Source organism: Battus philenor, unplaced genomic scaffold, assembly GCF_028537555.1.
Source record: "Battus philenor isolate CCGP_79_NKW_IND1 unplaced genomic scaffold, ilBatPhil1.0.hap1 SCAF_24, whole genome shotgun sequence".
In the NCBI taxonomy this organism is placed as follows: Eukaryota; Metazoa; Arthropoda; class Insecta; order Lepidoptera; family Papilionidae; genus Battus; species Battus philenor.
The window spans coordinates 1,567,166-1,581,600 of record NW_027181687.1 but is presented as its reverse complement, the minus strand read 5'-3'; the positions used below and the strand labels follow the sequence as shown (position 1 = coordinate 1,581,600).

At 34.1% G+C, this 14,435-nt stretch overlaps 1 protein-coding gene across 1 annotated transcript in view; it reads right to left on the bottom strand.

The window, feature by feature from the left end:
• Positions 1-502: 502 nt before the first annotated feature.
• Positions 503-14,435, bottom strand: part of LOC137924478 (odorant receptor 10-like) — a 31,334-nt gene continuing 17,401 nt past the window's right edge. Inside the window, exons 2-5 of the mRNA XM_068767863.1 lie at positions 5,182-5,278; positions 4,373-4,477; positions 1,880-2,035; positions 503-544 (exon numbers count right to left, since the gene is read on the bottom strand). Coding sequence (XP_068623964.1) covers positions 503-544; positions 1,880-2,035; positions 4,373-4,477; positions 5,182-5,278 — 400 coding nt within the window. The remainder of the gene's footprint in view (positions 545-1,879; positions 2,036-4,372; positions 4,478-5,181; positions 5,279-14,435) is intronic.

Below are 14,435 nucleotides of genomic sequence, written 5' to 3'. Positions count from 1 at the left end.
GGGTTCAAGGCCTAAGTCATTTTGGAAAATAAGCGACTAGGTTCCAGGTGCTATCTACATCTAGTGAGATAAAATATTTTTTTTTTTTCTAATTGCTTTGATCTTCCTTTTCGTACGAGACGAAGTGAATGGCCAGATCTTTTTCTGTCACAAACAGAGGAGGTTTCATTGCATCTATCAATATCCCGGTACAGAAACATTTGACTAATACCAAGCGTGTGGAATATTTTAAAAAATTGTATTTGACATACCTACTTCATGTAATTTAATCACAGCAATTCGGTTCTCTTTATCACTCCATTGCATTTTACAATTTCGAAATATTTTACTACATTGTGACGAAAAAATAAAAAAAAACAACAATGTCATATAAAAATGACAGATTCCAAATTAAAAAGTACAATTTCGTTTATTTTTAATAACAACAGTGTTTATGGCCAGTCTAAGTGATTATTAGTGAAGATTGCAATAAATGTTTATGAATTCGAATTATCAGAATATCTTAATTTATTAATGTATAGTAGCTATAGGCTCCTTTTAAAATCTGAAAAAAAAAACATTTTTTTAAAGTTTGTTTAAGAGTAATAAATATTTTTTAACTGCGAATTGACACAATTATTTATCTGTTTATATTATTCTTGACATTGAAACTTTGTTGTGAGTAGAATGAAAAAAAGAGTAAAATATAATAGAGAATAAATTCAAATTGATCTCCCATATAAATGAGTCCTTCATTTTGAACATACAAGACTTTTAAACACGATATAGTCTGAGAACAGATTATAACAAACTCAAAGTAGGTTTATACGGTCGTCACTATTTCAATATGTTAATATTTAAACACAAGTGTACTGTTGAAATTTTGTATAACAAAGATGCTGTCTTGTTAAATTGAATTGAATATAGGTTTCGCAATATTAACATCGTTTCAGACGTCTACAAACAAAAGCCTGCTTAGACGTCTAGTCTGATAGAAATACACTTTACCAACGTATTAATATTTAAACTAGGTGTTCGAAATATGAAATACCTTTACGAAATATCAGTATGTATTTGCTACTCTTTCACAGTATAAATAGTACAGAATATGATTTAAAGTAATGTATATATTATATATATATGTATATATATATATATACAGTAGGGAGACATTATATATCTTCAAGATTACATATTCGTAAACACAATATTTATTTACTTACTTCTGTATTCGCGGGCTATGGGACGGTGAAGAAACTGTATTCTATATACAGTAAAGTAATTTTCTTATTAGTAATGAACGTATACATATATATATATATATATATATATATATATATATATATATATATATATATATATATTTACATATATATATATATATATAAACAAAACGTAGATGTAAAATTTTGTATGTATAGTATATATACTGCACTGTAATCAAAAAGTAAAGTAGTGTTGTCATTCAAAACTACCAAACAAGAATGCACGAATGCAGGTAAATTTTCCTACATTCTTAGGATTGTCTATAACATTGTCCAAGCTTCTATTTGACAAAAGTTTGGATATCATTTTGAATAATGTTTTGTGTTTCAAACGCAATTTTTTTATAAAATAAAGCATCAAAAACTCGACTGATTTGCAACCACCGTATTCGCCTGATTTAATATAACTTCGTCTGACTTCTGGCTGTATGGCAAACTCAAAAACCAATATGGTGACGCCATTTTGACACGACTTTTTGATGGCTGAAAAAAGCGTTAGCAAAAGTTCATTTTATCAGACGGGTATTACTTTGAAAGGGATGAAATCGATTTGGAATAATAAATAAATAATTTATATATTATATACAAAATTCACGTTACTTTTTGATCAAAATGTTATACTAAAAGGTACTTACGTTCATGAATATAGCCAATGTAAGTTCCGTGAATGGACCCGCTGTGAATTTTATCTTAGCTTTGAATTGGTAAACCAAGATACGCATGCTTGATAGGTGCCGCCCCCTCTGGCCGAACCACATCGATTTGTATGGTCCAATCATCAGCTTTTCACTCTTTAAATACAATATACTTTTAACACCTTCCTTATAATCACAATTTTGTAATTTTGTTTTTTATATGTCTTTGTTTCAGTCTAAAGACGCCTACTACATGGCATAGGCTTCACTGAAAGTTATCTATATGATGATATACCATAATAGCTACACTTGAAAAAGGATTGGTGGTCATAATGTGATAATATGGTACTCATAGGACGCTGCTGTTCCTCCTTTGGAAACTTTTCCTATATAATTAATGCACAAATTGTCTACTTAATAAAAATATATAATATAATGTATAAAAGATGACCCGTGGAGGGGTGAAACACGTGTTGAGTGATTTGGCGGTGGCAGTTGTGTGATTCGCATTGTTTGCCGCATGCATTTATTAGCGGGCAGGCGGGCAGTGCACTTTGTTGCACGACTACCACTGCATGTGCGGAAGTGGCTAAATATTGGTCCTTTTCTTACTTAAGATGGACTTCCGCAATGTAACGCATGATTCCATTAAATATAATATATATGTATATTATGTGATATATAAATAAATGTCTAATTAATAATATATAAAAAATAATGAAAAAATCGGACCCATGACCTATGGCGGCTATTACTGCTCCACTCTGCTATATTTGGTATATCAAACAAAATTTTTGTTAAATAACTCAAGTTTTAGTAAGTTACAAATTACAAGTAATTATAAAAAATAATCTAAGAGCTTAGAGTTATTCTTACTGTGATCTATTTGGTAGTAATGCAGAACAATGAGTCCTGTATAATAAAATAAACAAAGTGCGAAATATATAAGGTTGTTTCCCGGAAACCGAATCCACGACCTACGATCACAAGTTCCTTTAGTATATTAGGTCATTTTGAATTTAGTATAGATATTTATGAAGGAAACATTAAAGACAGAACAGACTATACTTATCAAAAATTATGAACTTTTCACTTTTAAAATTAATGGGCAATATTGTTTTATTTTTCGGTGTAACATAACTCCTGAAGATGCCCCGTGGAGGAGTAAAACACGTGTTAGTGATTTGGCGGTGGCGGTTGTGTGATTCGCATAGTTTGCCGCATATGCATTTATCAGCGGGCTGGCGGGCGGTGCACTTTGTTGCAAGACTACCACTGCATGTGCGGAAGTGGCTAAATATTGGTCCTTTTCTTACTTAGGATGGACTTCCGCAAAGTAACGCCTGAGTCCATTAAATTGTTTTATTTATATAAGATAAAGATATAATTAGTTTTTTCAACAATGGAACTTTTAACAGAACTCTTATAGATCGTCCACTTTTTATTTATTTATTTTTTTAATCTATTATACTTTATTATCTACTCTGCTTCGCTTTATAGTTGTGGAGAAGAAGCAGGAAGAAACTCCACAACAATACATCTTTTAATAAATATTAATACACATACACTTTATTTTTACACTTTCACTGGAAAACTACTAATCTTTTCACTATCGATTTTTATTTATCCTTAGCTGTCCTTTGTCTACTCGGCAGCTTTATGTTTGTTAAGAGATCGCTATTGGCGAGCGTGTGGACTATATAAACAGAATAAATAAATTAAATAAGAAAAAGACCAATATTCGCATTGTTTACCGCATACGCATTTATCAGCGGGCTGGCGGGCGATACACTTTATTGCACGACTACCACTGCATGTGCGGAAGTGGCTAAACATTGGTCCTTTTCTTACTTAGGATGGACTTCCGCAAGGTAACGCCTGATTCCATTAAATAAATAAATTAAAATCGTACTAGTAATTTAATTATAATTATATAAAAGTAGGTGACAGTAAAATTATACGAAATAATAAATTGACAGAACAAACGAACTAACAAAACTGCATCGCGACACTAACTGTCAATATGAAAAGTATAAAAAAACAAATGAAAACGTAAAGAGGTTTTAATTGATTCAGTCAGCTAACAATGGCAGTTTTATTCTTAGATAAGCTTGTGCTGGAACTTTTGCTTTAACTTTATTTTTGTATTCTTTTATGAATGTAGTATTAGTGTCATTAAATACATGAAGAGGTGATTTGTAAGTACATGTATAATAGTTGAATTTACTCAAATAAATAATGCCTATAGCAGGGGTAGTCAAACCTGCGGCTCGCAAGCCAAATGCTGATCTTTGAAGGAATGCTAGTGGTACTTCATAAATGTACTATTCTCTTTCTATTTATTATTCAATCCTATCCTATTCTGTATATTTTTTAAACACGTATTTAATTGTGGCTAGCAAAAATTAAAAAATTTTGGGAAATCACTCCATCAAGTTGTTTGGTCACCTCTGGTTTATAGATTTTCTAGATTTAGTTTTAAGAATACCTTACCGCCTCCATAACTTCATTGCTATGCCAACAGAACATCAACAGCTGGGCGACACCAAAAATGAAATACTCCATAGCTATAAACCGATTCATATTACTGGTCTCCATCTGAAAATTAAAATATAACCTGACAACGAATGTGCTGGTTTCGGTTTTTAAAACCACTAATACGAATTTATTTTACACGTGTAGAGAGCGCAAACGGTTGTTGAATCTTTTGGTACATAACCAGCAAGACGTCAAGCGGTCTTTTCTCCTATATCTCGTGTATACCTTGTCAATAGTAGTCTTCTGTGTTTCTCCGTTCACATGTCTCATGTGCGTGCAAATGCAAGTGATCTTCTGTCGTATTTGAATGGCATTGCCGGGGAAGTAGAAAGACGCATAGTTATGTTTTATAATAAATTTTATATATAAAATATTTTTACTGTCAGTCAGAAATTTCGATGGATGGAAAAAGCGTTGAATATTTATTTAATATTCTTTATTGTACACGATAAGATACATAATATACAGATACAATAATATACAGAAAAGTACAATGGGCGGTCTTATCATACAAGGCAATCTCTTACAGACAACCATAGTATGGAAAAGGTAATAGTACTTATGAAGGGTAGTTCACGTGTACAAAAAAATACATATTCACAGACAAATGAACATAAATATACATAAACATACATAGACATACATACTTAAACATACATACATACGTATATAACATATATACTTATAATAAAAAAGGTTTAATACATATTATAAATATAATACAATAATAAATAAATAAATAATATTAAGTTAATATAACTTACCGTCGTTTCATAGGCAGTCGCGCAGAGCATCACCGAACATACGAAAACGTAGAAAAACATCACAGAAGATAGACATGAGTTGAATAAGCGGGCGTACCTGTAAGTACAATCGTGATAAAAAGTCATTAAGTATATTTTTTTTGACTCAATTAATTCTTGAACTTCAATTATTCCAACATCTTTCTCTCATCAGTCAAAGTGAACAGCCAAGGAGTGGAACAACATGCAGGCGTCTTGACGAGATGTAATAAATGTATGACTCAGATTGTGACGGAAATAAGAGACTAAAAAAAATAGAACAGAAAAAAATATTGAATTAAAAAAAAAAACCGTTGTATCTCCTAAGATAGGAGTAAACGAGAGGGTCCAGTACCCTAATGACGTCATTATTTCCAGACAATTACAACTTAGGAATCTTCAAGACATGAGTGAATAGGTTACATCTAAACAAACAACCATCGTAGACTTTGACATCGCTTAACATCACGCGAAAGAAATGTCAAATGCTTCGCCTATAAAGGAAAAAAGTACCAGATTTTAGGCGATATAGCGTTGATGGATAACCAAGGTAGCTTTGGATAAAATTTTTGTATTATAAATAATTGTTTATCGTTGTTTTATGTCTTCTAAGTGTGTGAATTTCGCACCATGCTTTTTTTGTATACGAGTTTTTATAATTTGTGTTTTTAATGGAATCAGGCGTTACCTCGCGGAAGTCCATCCTAAGTCATCGGGGCATCTTCTATATATTATATCGTATATTTTTACTAAGTAGACAATTTTTGCATTAATTATATATGAAAAGTTAAAAGTTCTGTGTTTGGCACTAATCGGTGTAACATAACTCCCGAAAGATGCCCCGTGGAGGGGTGAAACTCGTGTTGAGTAATTTGGCAGTGGCGGTTGTGTGATTCGCATTGTTTGCCGCATACGCATTTATCAGCGGACTGGCGGGCAGTGCACTTTATTGCACGACTACCACTGCATGTGCGAAAGTGGCTAAATATTGTTCCTTTTCTTACTTGTAGTTTGTGCTGTATAATGTTTATATAATGGGTAAGTTCACAGTCGAATGTAACACGAAATGCCTTACTCCGGATTTTTCTATGAAATCTAATCATGAATAAGGAGAACCATAGATCGATATAAGTAAACGGCAGACTCATGGTTGAAGTGGCAATAAGCAGGTGACATAGCGTGCAAAACAGATAAATGCTAGGGAGACGTCCATGAACAAGGTGGTCCTTGCTGAGGTCTTCAGAAGACATTGTATGCAGGCTGCTTTCAGCCAGACCTATTACAAATCTATGGTACGCCTTTGTCCAATTATTAACACGTTCACTGCGGGCCCAATTTTGAAGAACTTTCAGCTGGTGCGGCTGAGGTCGAATCAGCCTCAAGCTGAACTTCCTAGTAGTGCGGTTGAGGCCTTTTCTGCCTCATGTTTCGGTTGAGTGTAAACAGCCGCCGCACTAGAGAGAAAACACGAGTTTTACGCGCCGCACCAGTGCAAAGTCTACCATGAGGCTGAATCGGCCTCAAGCCACAGTGAACGTGTTAAAATGTAAAAACTTTCGAATGACATAATAGGTAAATATAAAACTTACTTCACTAATTCCATATGCCTTCTTTGGCATTTTTCAATTTTAATCTGTACGTTTTCATCATGTAATGGGTGATAATTAAATATCTTAGAACTTTCATTTTCGAGAATCAAAAGTTCAGTTTTAAAGAACCTCATGAAAACTATAGCTGCCGTGTCGAAGGAAGAAACGCAACCACTTACATGAATAGTAGCATATGCTTGATAGAAGCAAGCGAGCAGGTAACCAAATATATTTGTTTTATCAAAAGGCATCCAAGATCTCACAATGTCTTGATAGTTTTCTGTACCATTTCTTAAATTCATTCTGTACGTTTTGGACACTAAATATTTGATAAGAGGTTTGATTATAATCAAAAATGCCGTAAAATATGTCAGCGTCCAATAAATGTAAGTAACAAATCGACAATATTTTGTATTCTCCTCGATTATTTTAATATTGGTACTATCTTTACTACGTCTTTGTTTCAGATCAGTTCTTGATATATAATCTATGATACTTTTCCAATTTTTCTGCCAAATACAGAATGTTATCACTTTAAACACAGTGACTAAGCTTACCATGGAGGCTTTTACGTTGTTCAACACTGTATTAATATCGGATCTAATGACCCATATATCGATGTACTCAGTTACAATAAAAATCATCATAAGTAAATCTAAAAAATAAACAAAGGCTTTCTTTACTTTACTCTCCGGTGTTATCATGCCCCAATATTTCAATGATAATAAATTAGGACTCAGTAAAGGATGTTTGGTATTCTCAAATTTATTTAAAATCTGTGATACCATGTTAATAGCGACCGTAGGATAGGTTTATAGGTATTTGGATATTTGTACAGATATTTATAGGTCAAAACCAATTTAAGAATTAATAATAGCTGTATTAGTGTTGTGAATGACGATAAATTAATAATATTAATTTTAATACTACTTAGTAGTAGTTGACACTACTACTACTACTACTACTACTACTACTACTACTACTACTACTACTACTACTACTACTACTACTACTAGTGGTGGTAGTAGTAGTAGTAGTAGTAGTAGTACATACTACAAAAGTTTTCAACATTATTATATCAGCTGCTAGACCTGAATCTCCCCCCAGACCGCCATGATTTCGACATTAAGAAGGTTTTTCACCACTCGTCTCGACCTCAGCGGCCACCAGCCACTTTTGTTATTTCTGGCCATAGTTCCACTCCAAACCACAGGTCTTCTCTCTCTCTTCTTCTATCTATGGAAGATATACGATAATTGCTACGTTTAGCAGGTTAGCGATTGCTATGTCATATAATAGTACGCAAAGGACACTGCTGGCTATCCTCGGGAAATTTAGGTGCAGTGGAATGCTACATAATTAATGCATAAAATTTTAATTATCTGAGATAATAACCCAGGAATCGAACCCGCGACCTACTATTGTGTAATTATCTCAATCCTCAACCGTTGAGCTACCACTATTCCGTTCTGCTATATTTGGTTTATAAAACAATTTTTGTATTGATTATCTCCATAGTTCCAGTGAGTTTTTCTCTTCTTCTTCTTCCTTCCGTTTTCCCTTTATTTGGTCGGGTCTCCTTATTAATGGCAACCAGGCCACTCTATCCTGGATTATCTCTGCATCAAGCTGAAGGGTTTCCAGTTCCTTTCCGATATTAGACCACCACGTAGCTTTTGGACTCCATCTCCTTCTTGGGAATTCTGGGAGGCTTAAGGCAGTTTTTACCACGTGGTCATCTGGTTTTCGTTGAATGTGGCCATACCGTCGCAATCTATTTTCCTGTAATTTGCTGTGGATCGGAGCTACCTTAAGTTTCAGTGAGTTTTTATTTATGAATAATTATAAAAAAGGTTAATGTGTTTAAAATTATTCTGTAATCTCATAGGCAGTTGCGAATAGCATTATAGAACATATGATCAAGCAAAGAAACTTGGCTACACCAGTGGTAGCCCAGCGGTTTATCTCATGAGATTTATATTAAAGTAATATATAGATATATAATTAATAAGATAAAACGTTACGATTAGTTAAAATTACGTTCGTAAATTCTTCATATGTTTTTTTCAGCAGATAGGCGCTCACTGCAAGCCATTGGACTCCGCCAAAAAACATCACAATCGATCCCGCGCTGACTGCATCTTGCTATTTCCCGCAATGTAACCTATGTCGTCGGTCCATCTGTTACCTGCCCTCTGCCATTTCAAGCGACCAATTTTTCGAGCTGTGTCAGTCATCTTATTTCTTATGCGAATCTCCTCTAAACATAGCTCTCTCCTTTGCTCTCTGGGTGACATATATTTATATATACATATATTTAATGGAATCAGGCGTTACCTCGCGGAAGTTCATCCTAAGTAAGAAAAAGACCAATATTTAGCCACTTCCGCATATGCAGTGGTAGTCGTGCAATAAAATGCACCGCCCGCCAGCCCGCTGATAAATGCGTATGCGGCAAACAATGCGAATCACACAACCGCCACCGCCAAATTACTCAACACGTGTTTCACACCTCCACGGGGCATCTTCAGGAGTTATGTTACACCGATTAGTGCCAATCGACTCTGTGTTTGTCTTCCACTGCATGTGCGGAAGTGGTTAAATATTGGTCCTTTTCTTACTATTGAGCCTTTGTACGAGGTCCGTCGTAAGCGACCACATGTCGAATCCGTATGTCATCACCGGCAAAACACTTTGGTCATTTTGGACAAGAAGAGGTTTCGGAGCTTTCTGAACGCTGCGAATCCGATTTGATTCGATAGGTAATCTATATCTAGAAGTTTAACTCATCAAGCTGGAAGGTTTGTTCAAGTTATATACAGTCGTCTACAACTTCGAGTGTAGTACCTTCGACATGTAAGACAAGGATATTAGACATCGTCTTATCCATGTTTGTTTCAAAGCCTCCTTGTCCGGAGGCTCTTTTGGGATCATCGAGGATTGTACCTAGGTAAATTAAAAATATATAATGTACATTTAAAAAATGATAGAAACATGTGTAAATTACTAAGTAAGATAAAGAGGATACAACACTATGCGCTGAGGTGTTAACAAAACAAACAATTTTGTATGACACCATGTAATTATCACTTCACAGGTAACATTAATTTATTATTTATTCAATAAACGTTTGGTACAGTCATAACCATAACATCCACGAATGTACGAAATGGTGATCTGACTATACTTCGTTTGAAAGACCTAAGTGTAAGAGTTTAATTTTACTTTTTTTTATTGCTTTCCTTTTTGGGTACCTTTCGTTCTGCTCTCTCTTCCTTCTTAATATCTTCTATTCGTTTTTCTTTTTTTCTCTTCGTAATATCCAAACTCCATTTCTTACTTTTCCTTCTGTAATTCGTCATGTGTTTATTCAGTTAGGAGAGAGATTGTTGCTATTCGATACGGATCTTTCTTCTCCCAGCTGCAAGTCACGGCGTGTTTTATTATTTAAACATTTTCTTATTGATGAACATAGCTAAATACATGTAAACAATATAATTTGAAGACTTTTGGTCTATTATACATTAATTTCAGCATTATTTTATTTCAAGTCGTTGCCCAAGCGTTACAGACAGTTTAATGCCTTGAGGTTTAGGACAATATATCGGCCCAACCCACAAAATGTAGATTTAGTACGACGTATCTTGGGCATAACCTTCTACATAAGTCTTTCAGAAACTGTTAAATTGGTAATGAATCCAAAAGTAAATGTAGTAATTTAAAATAGACTAGATGTTAGTCATTGCGTTTCTGTAATTTATAACACTAAGTAAAAATTTACAACCGTGGATAGCCACATACATGTGTATCTTTGGATATAATCCAAAACGTCCGCCCAGCTTCCTAACTGCTTGGGCGGGTTTGGCATACGTTCGCGGCGTAACTTTACCAACTTAAACCACTTATCATTTTGAAAATAGAAGCCTCGTGAATAGAAGATGAAATCTTAGTAAATTTATTTAAATATTTTCATAACCTACACATCTGACAATTCATACAAAAGCTAATAAAGCTTTAATAGTAGATTAAATGCGTTAATTACATATAATTATCAATTTAAAAGAAGAAAAAAACGAAACGAATAATGGGACATTCTTCTCTTTCTTTTTCAGCCGATGGATGCCCAATGCAAGGTATAGGCTAGCTAAAAACTATGTGTTTTGCACTTATCGGTGTAACATAACTCCTGAAGATGCCCCGTGGAGGGGTGAAACACGTGTTGAGTAATTTGGCGGTGGCGGTTGTGTGATTCGCATTGTTTGCCGCATACGCATTTATTAGTGGACTGGCGGGCGGTACACTTTGTTGCACGACTACCACTGCATGTGCGGAAGTAGCTAAATATTGGTCCTTTTTCTTACCTAGCTACAAACATCACCGCGCCCTTAATTATGTGGTCGGTCTACCTAGTGGGGGGGGGGGGTTTACGCACGCCGCAAGAACCTCTAGGCCCCAATGACTATTAGTTGCACGAATGATGATACTCACACTGCCACTTCACACGTGAAATTCTTCGAGCTACCTTTGTGACCTTGGTTCTTCTGCGGATCTCGTCATTTTTAATTCGATTCCGCAGTGAAACTCCAAGCATAGCCTTTTTTTTTTCAAATTTGCCGTCTCGATAGGCTTTATCTATTTATTTACTTTATTGGAGATAAACAGTAACAAACATCAGTAAGAAAGTACAAACTTAGAAGCTTAGAAATATAAAATTAGTAACAGTTGTTACCTTATAACTATCTCACTGAGAACATATAATGATTTATAGTTAAACAATGAAAAAACAAATAAAAACATTACTAAATAGGGATCAAAGACTATGGTTTATATGTTTGTTTATATATTTATAATGGTTTAAATTGCATTGTAATAATTTCGAACGAAATTGTTTTTTAAAAGATACGAGAGAGCACGAGAATGTATCAATATCACTAACATATGAATTGTGTAGGTCACACATTCTGTATAAGGGTGCACGTTTACCGATATTTGTCCTAGCCATTGATAAAAAAAGAGAGATCCAGAACGCGTTCTTGCTGCAGGAATTCGATTCGAATTCGATTGCTTTCTGAATGACCTTGAGCCGTCTTTGGAGGTTCATCGTAAGTTACAACTTAATAATTATTGCACAAAAAGATCCTATTATAGCTGTAAAGGGGAAAGGAAGGCTCCCAAAAACTGGACCATTAATAAAGGCTTTAAGTGATGTATATGAACCTCCTAAACATGTTACATTTATTTATTATTTCTATTGGAATAAAACTGGACAATAATTTGTGATTAAAAAAACTACAGGGATAGATAGTCAACAATAACCAATTTAAATATGTAGATATTCGAATTTTGAAAGCCTTTTTTATCATGTACCATTACATGTATTGATAGCAAATGATCTGTTCAATCAACTGTTTAACCCTTTGGGGCAAGCTGGTATTAAAAATGTCCTAAGGGCTGAATATTGGTCCTTTTAGGACCAATATTCAGCCCGCTTAGTGCCAGACACTAATCGGTGAAACACGTGTTGAGTAATTTGGCGGTGGCGGTTGTGTCATTCGCATTGTTTGCTGCATACACATTTTTCAGCGGGCTGGCGAGCGGTGCATTTTATTGCATGACTACCATTGCATGTGCGGAAGTGGCAGAATATTGGTCCTTTTCTTACTTAGGATGGACTTCCGCGAGGCAACGCCTGAATCCATTAAATATTAAAAATGTCCCACCTTTTTGATGCGTAATAACGCATGGTGGGACATTTCTCGACCCACCTGTAAATATTGGAATAATTGCACGCTCATACATTTTTTTTCTGAACTTTATTATTTAAAGTAATTGGCAACACTATTAGCAATTGTTAAAAATATACTCGATTGCGTTGGCAAGGTTTATCATCATATGACAGGTTCATCAAGTGTTGAAACCAAAAATTTTTAGTAGATAATAACAGAATAAATTATTTTTTTACTTTTTTATATCATGGTGTATCCTTATTAATAATAACACGTCAATTTTGTTAAATTTTAAACGAAATAAAATTTCTGCGCAACAAGGGTATTTTTATTTTCTAAAATTCTGTACCTCAAAGGGTTAAAGTTGTTCTACATATAAATTAGTACAGTGACTTACCCTGTATGATGTATAGAGATATAAACTTGAAAATAAATAAAAATTTCAAACAGTTACTCATGAGTCATCAGTCTGATCGTGGAGTAAGTTTTCTTTAAGTTTCTTTATTTAATTTCTTACTTATCGTTATGTTTTAAATAAACAGCTAATAGTAAAACAAATATTAGTAGAACAAACGGAACAAAAAAGGTTTTATTTTTCGTTTGAATGCTAAGTCAACACACGGTGGATTGTAACCATGATAGGGCGGACTTGGGACTTTTTTGATTTCACTTTTTTTTTAAACGATCGATCAAGTAAAGCTTAATCGAAGTTATTCTATGTGTATTTTTGTAAACCTGGTAGTTCAGAAAAAAATTGTTTAAGTTTTTTTGTTTAGGGATCTGCACCAAAACAAGTAATTTACTGCTAAGTTAAAATCGATCCACCTTTGAAACCTTACACAAGTTGTCAAAATTCTTTCGCTTATCTGTCAATCCATCGGTCTACGCATGCGCAAAAACTAAGGACGCGCGGCGTATGATTTGTAGGCGGTTGTCAAAACCGCGTCTCACGCCGGAAAATGTTATATAATATAATAATGGCGAACGGCGTCAAGTGACATACATGTTGTTATTTATATATATTAAATCTTTGGTGCTGTGATGGAATACGGAATTATTTAATGTTTAATTTAATTTAATTATTATTTCATTCGCATAACAAATAATTTATTACGGCGTTGGTGCATCTGAAGTTGTAGGCGGATGACCTTTAAAATAAATTGTATCTAACCTTTGTTCAAGCGTTTTAATTTTTGTGCTCCAGCTGGTTAGATGTTGTCTCTAACATTGCCTACCTAACCTGTTAAACTCCACCACAATACTACTCGAATGCAATGTAAACATTTACCGATAGTTGCCCATTGAGAAGATAATTAAATCTAAAAATTATAAACATGCAATTTTTATTCTTTCAGGTGATTGTCAATCAAATATTACACTATGAAAATAAGTGAAAAAACCCAAAAAAAAGTCCTAAGTCGGCCCCACCATTGTTTCTACTCTTTTTTAATGCTGTACACCCCAAAAGATAATTCAACTGCTGGTATTATGTTAAAAAAATTGATGTTTTGCTTAAACAGTGACCTCAAAGAAGGGTCAAGGCCAATTAAAGCAGAGAGATAAAGGAGGGCAATAAAAAACGCCCTAATGGATTTTCTCGACAGATAAATGACACGTGACTTGCGAGTTCGCAGCTTCCCGGAGACTTGGAAATTACAACGGTGACAGGACCTAACTAACGAGCGCATTCAAGTGAAGATGCGGTGCATATTTGACGCCAAAGTTATGCGCTAAGTTAGCCGTTCGAAATTCAAACGCAGTTGATTTATTTTTGCATTCATTTATATATTATACATCTTATAATAAACTATATGAATAGTAATTATACCATTTATTATTTATCTTTCAATTATTTTGAAGACTAGTTTTATTTATTATTGTTTTTATTAGGGAGACCAGAAAGTAATGTCGTTTCTGTCGA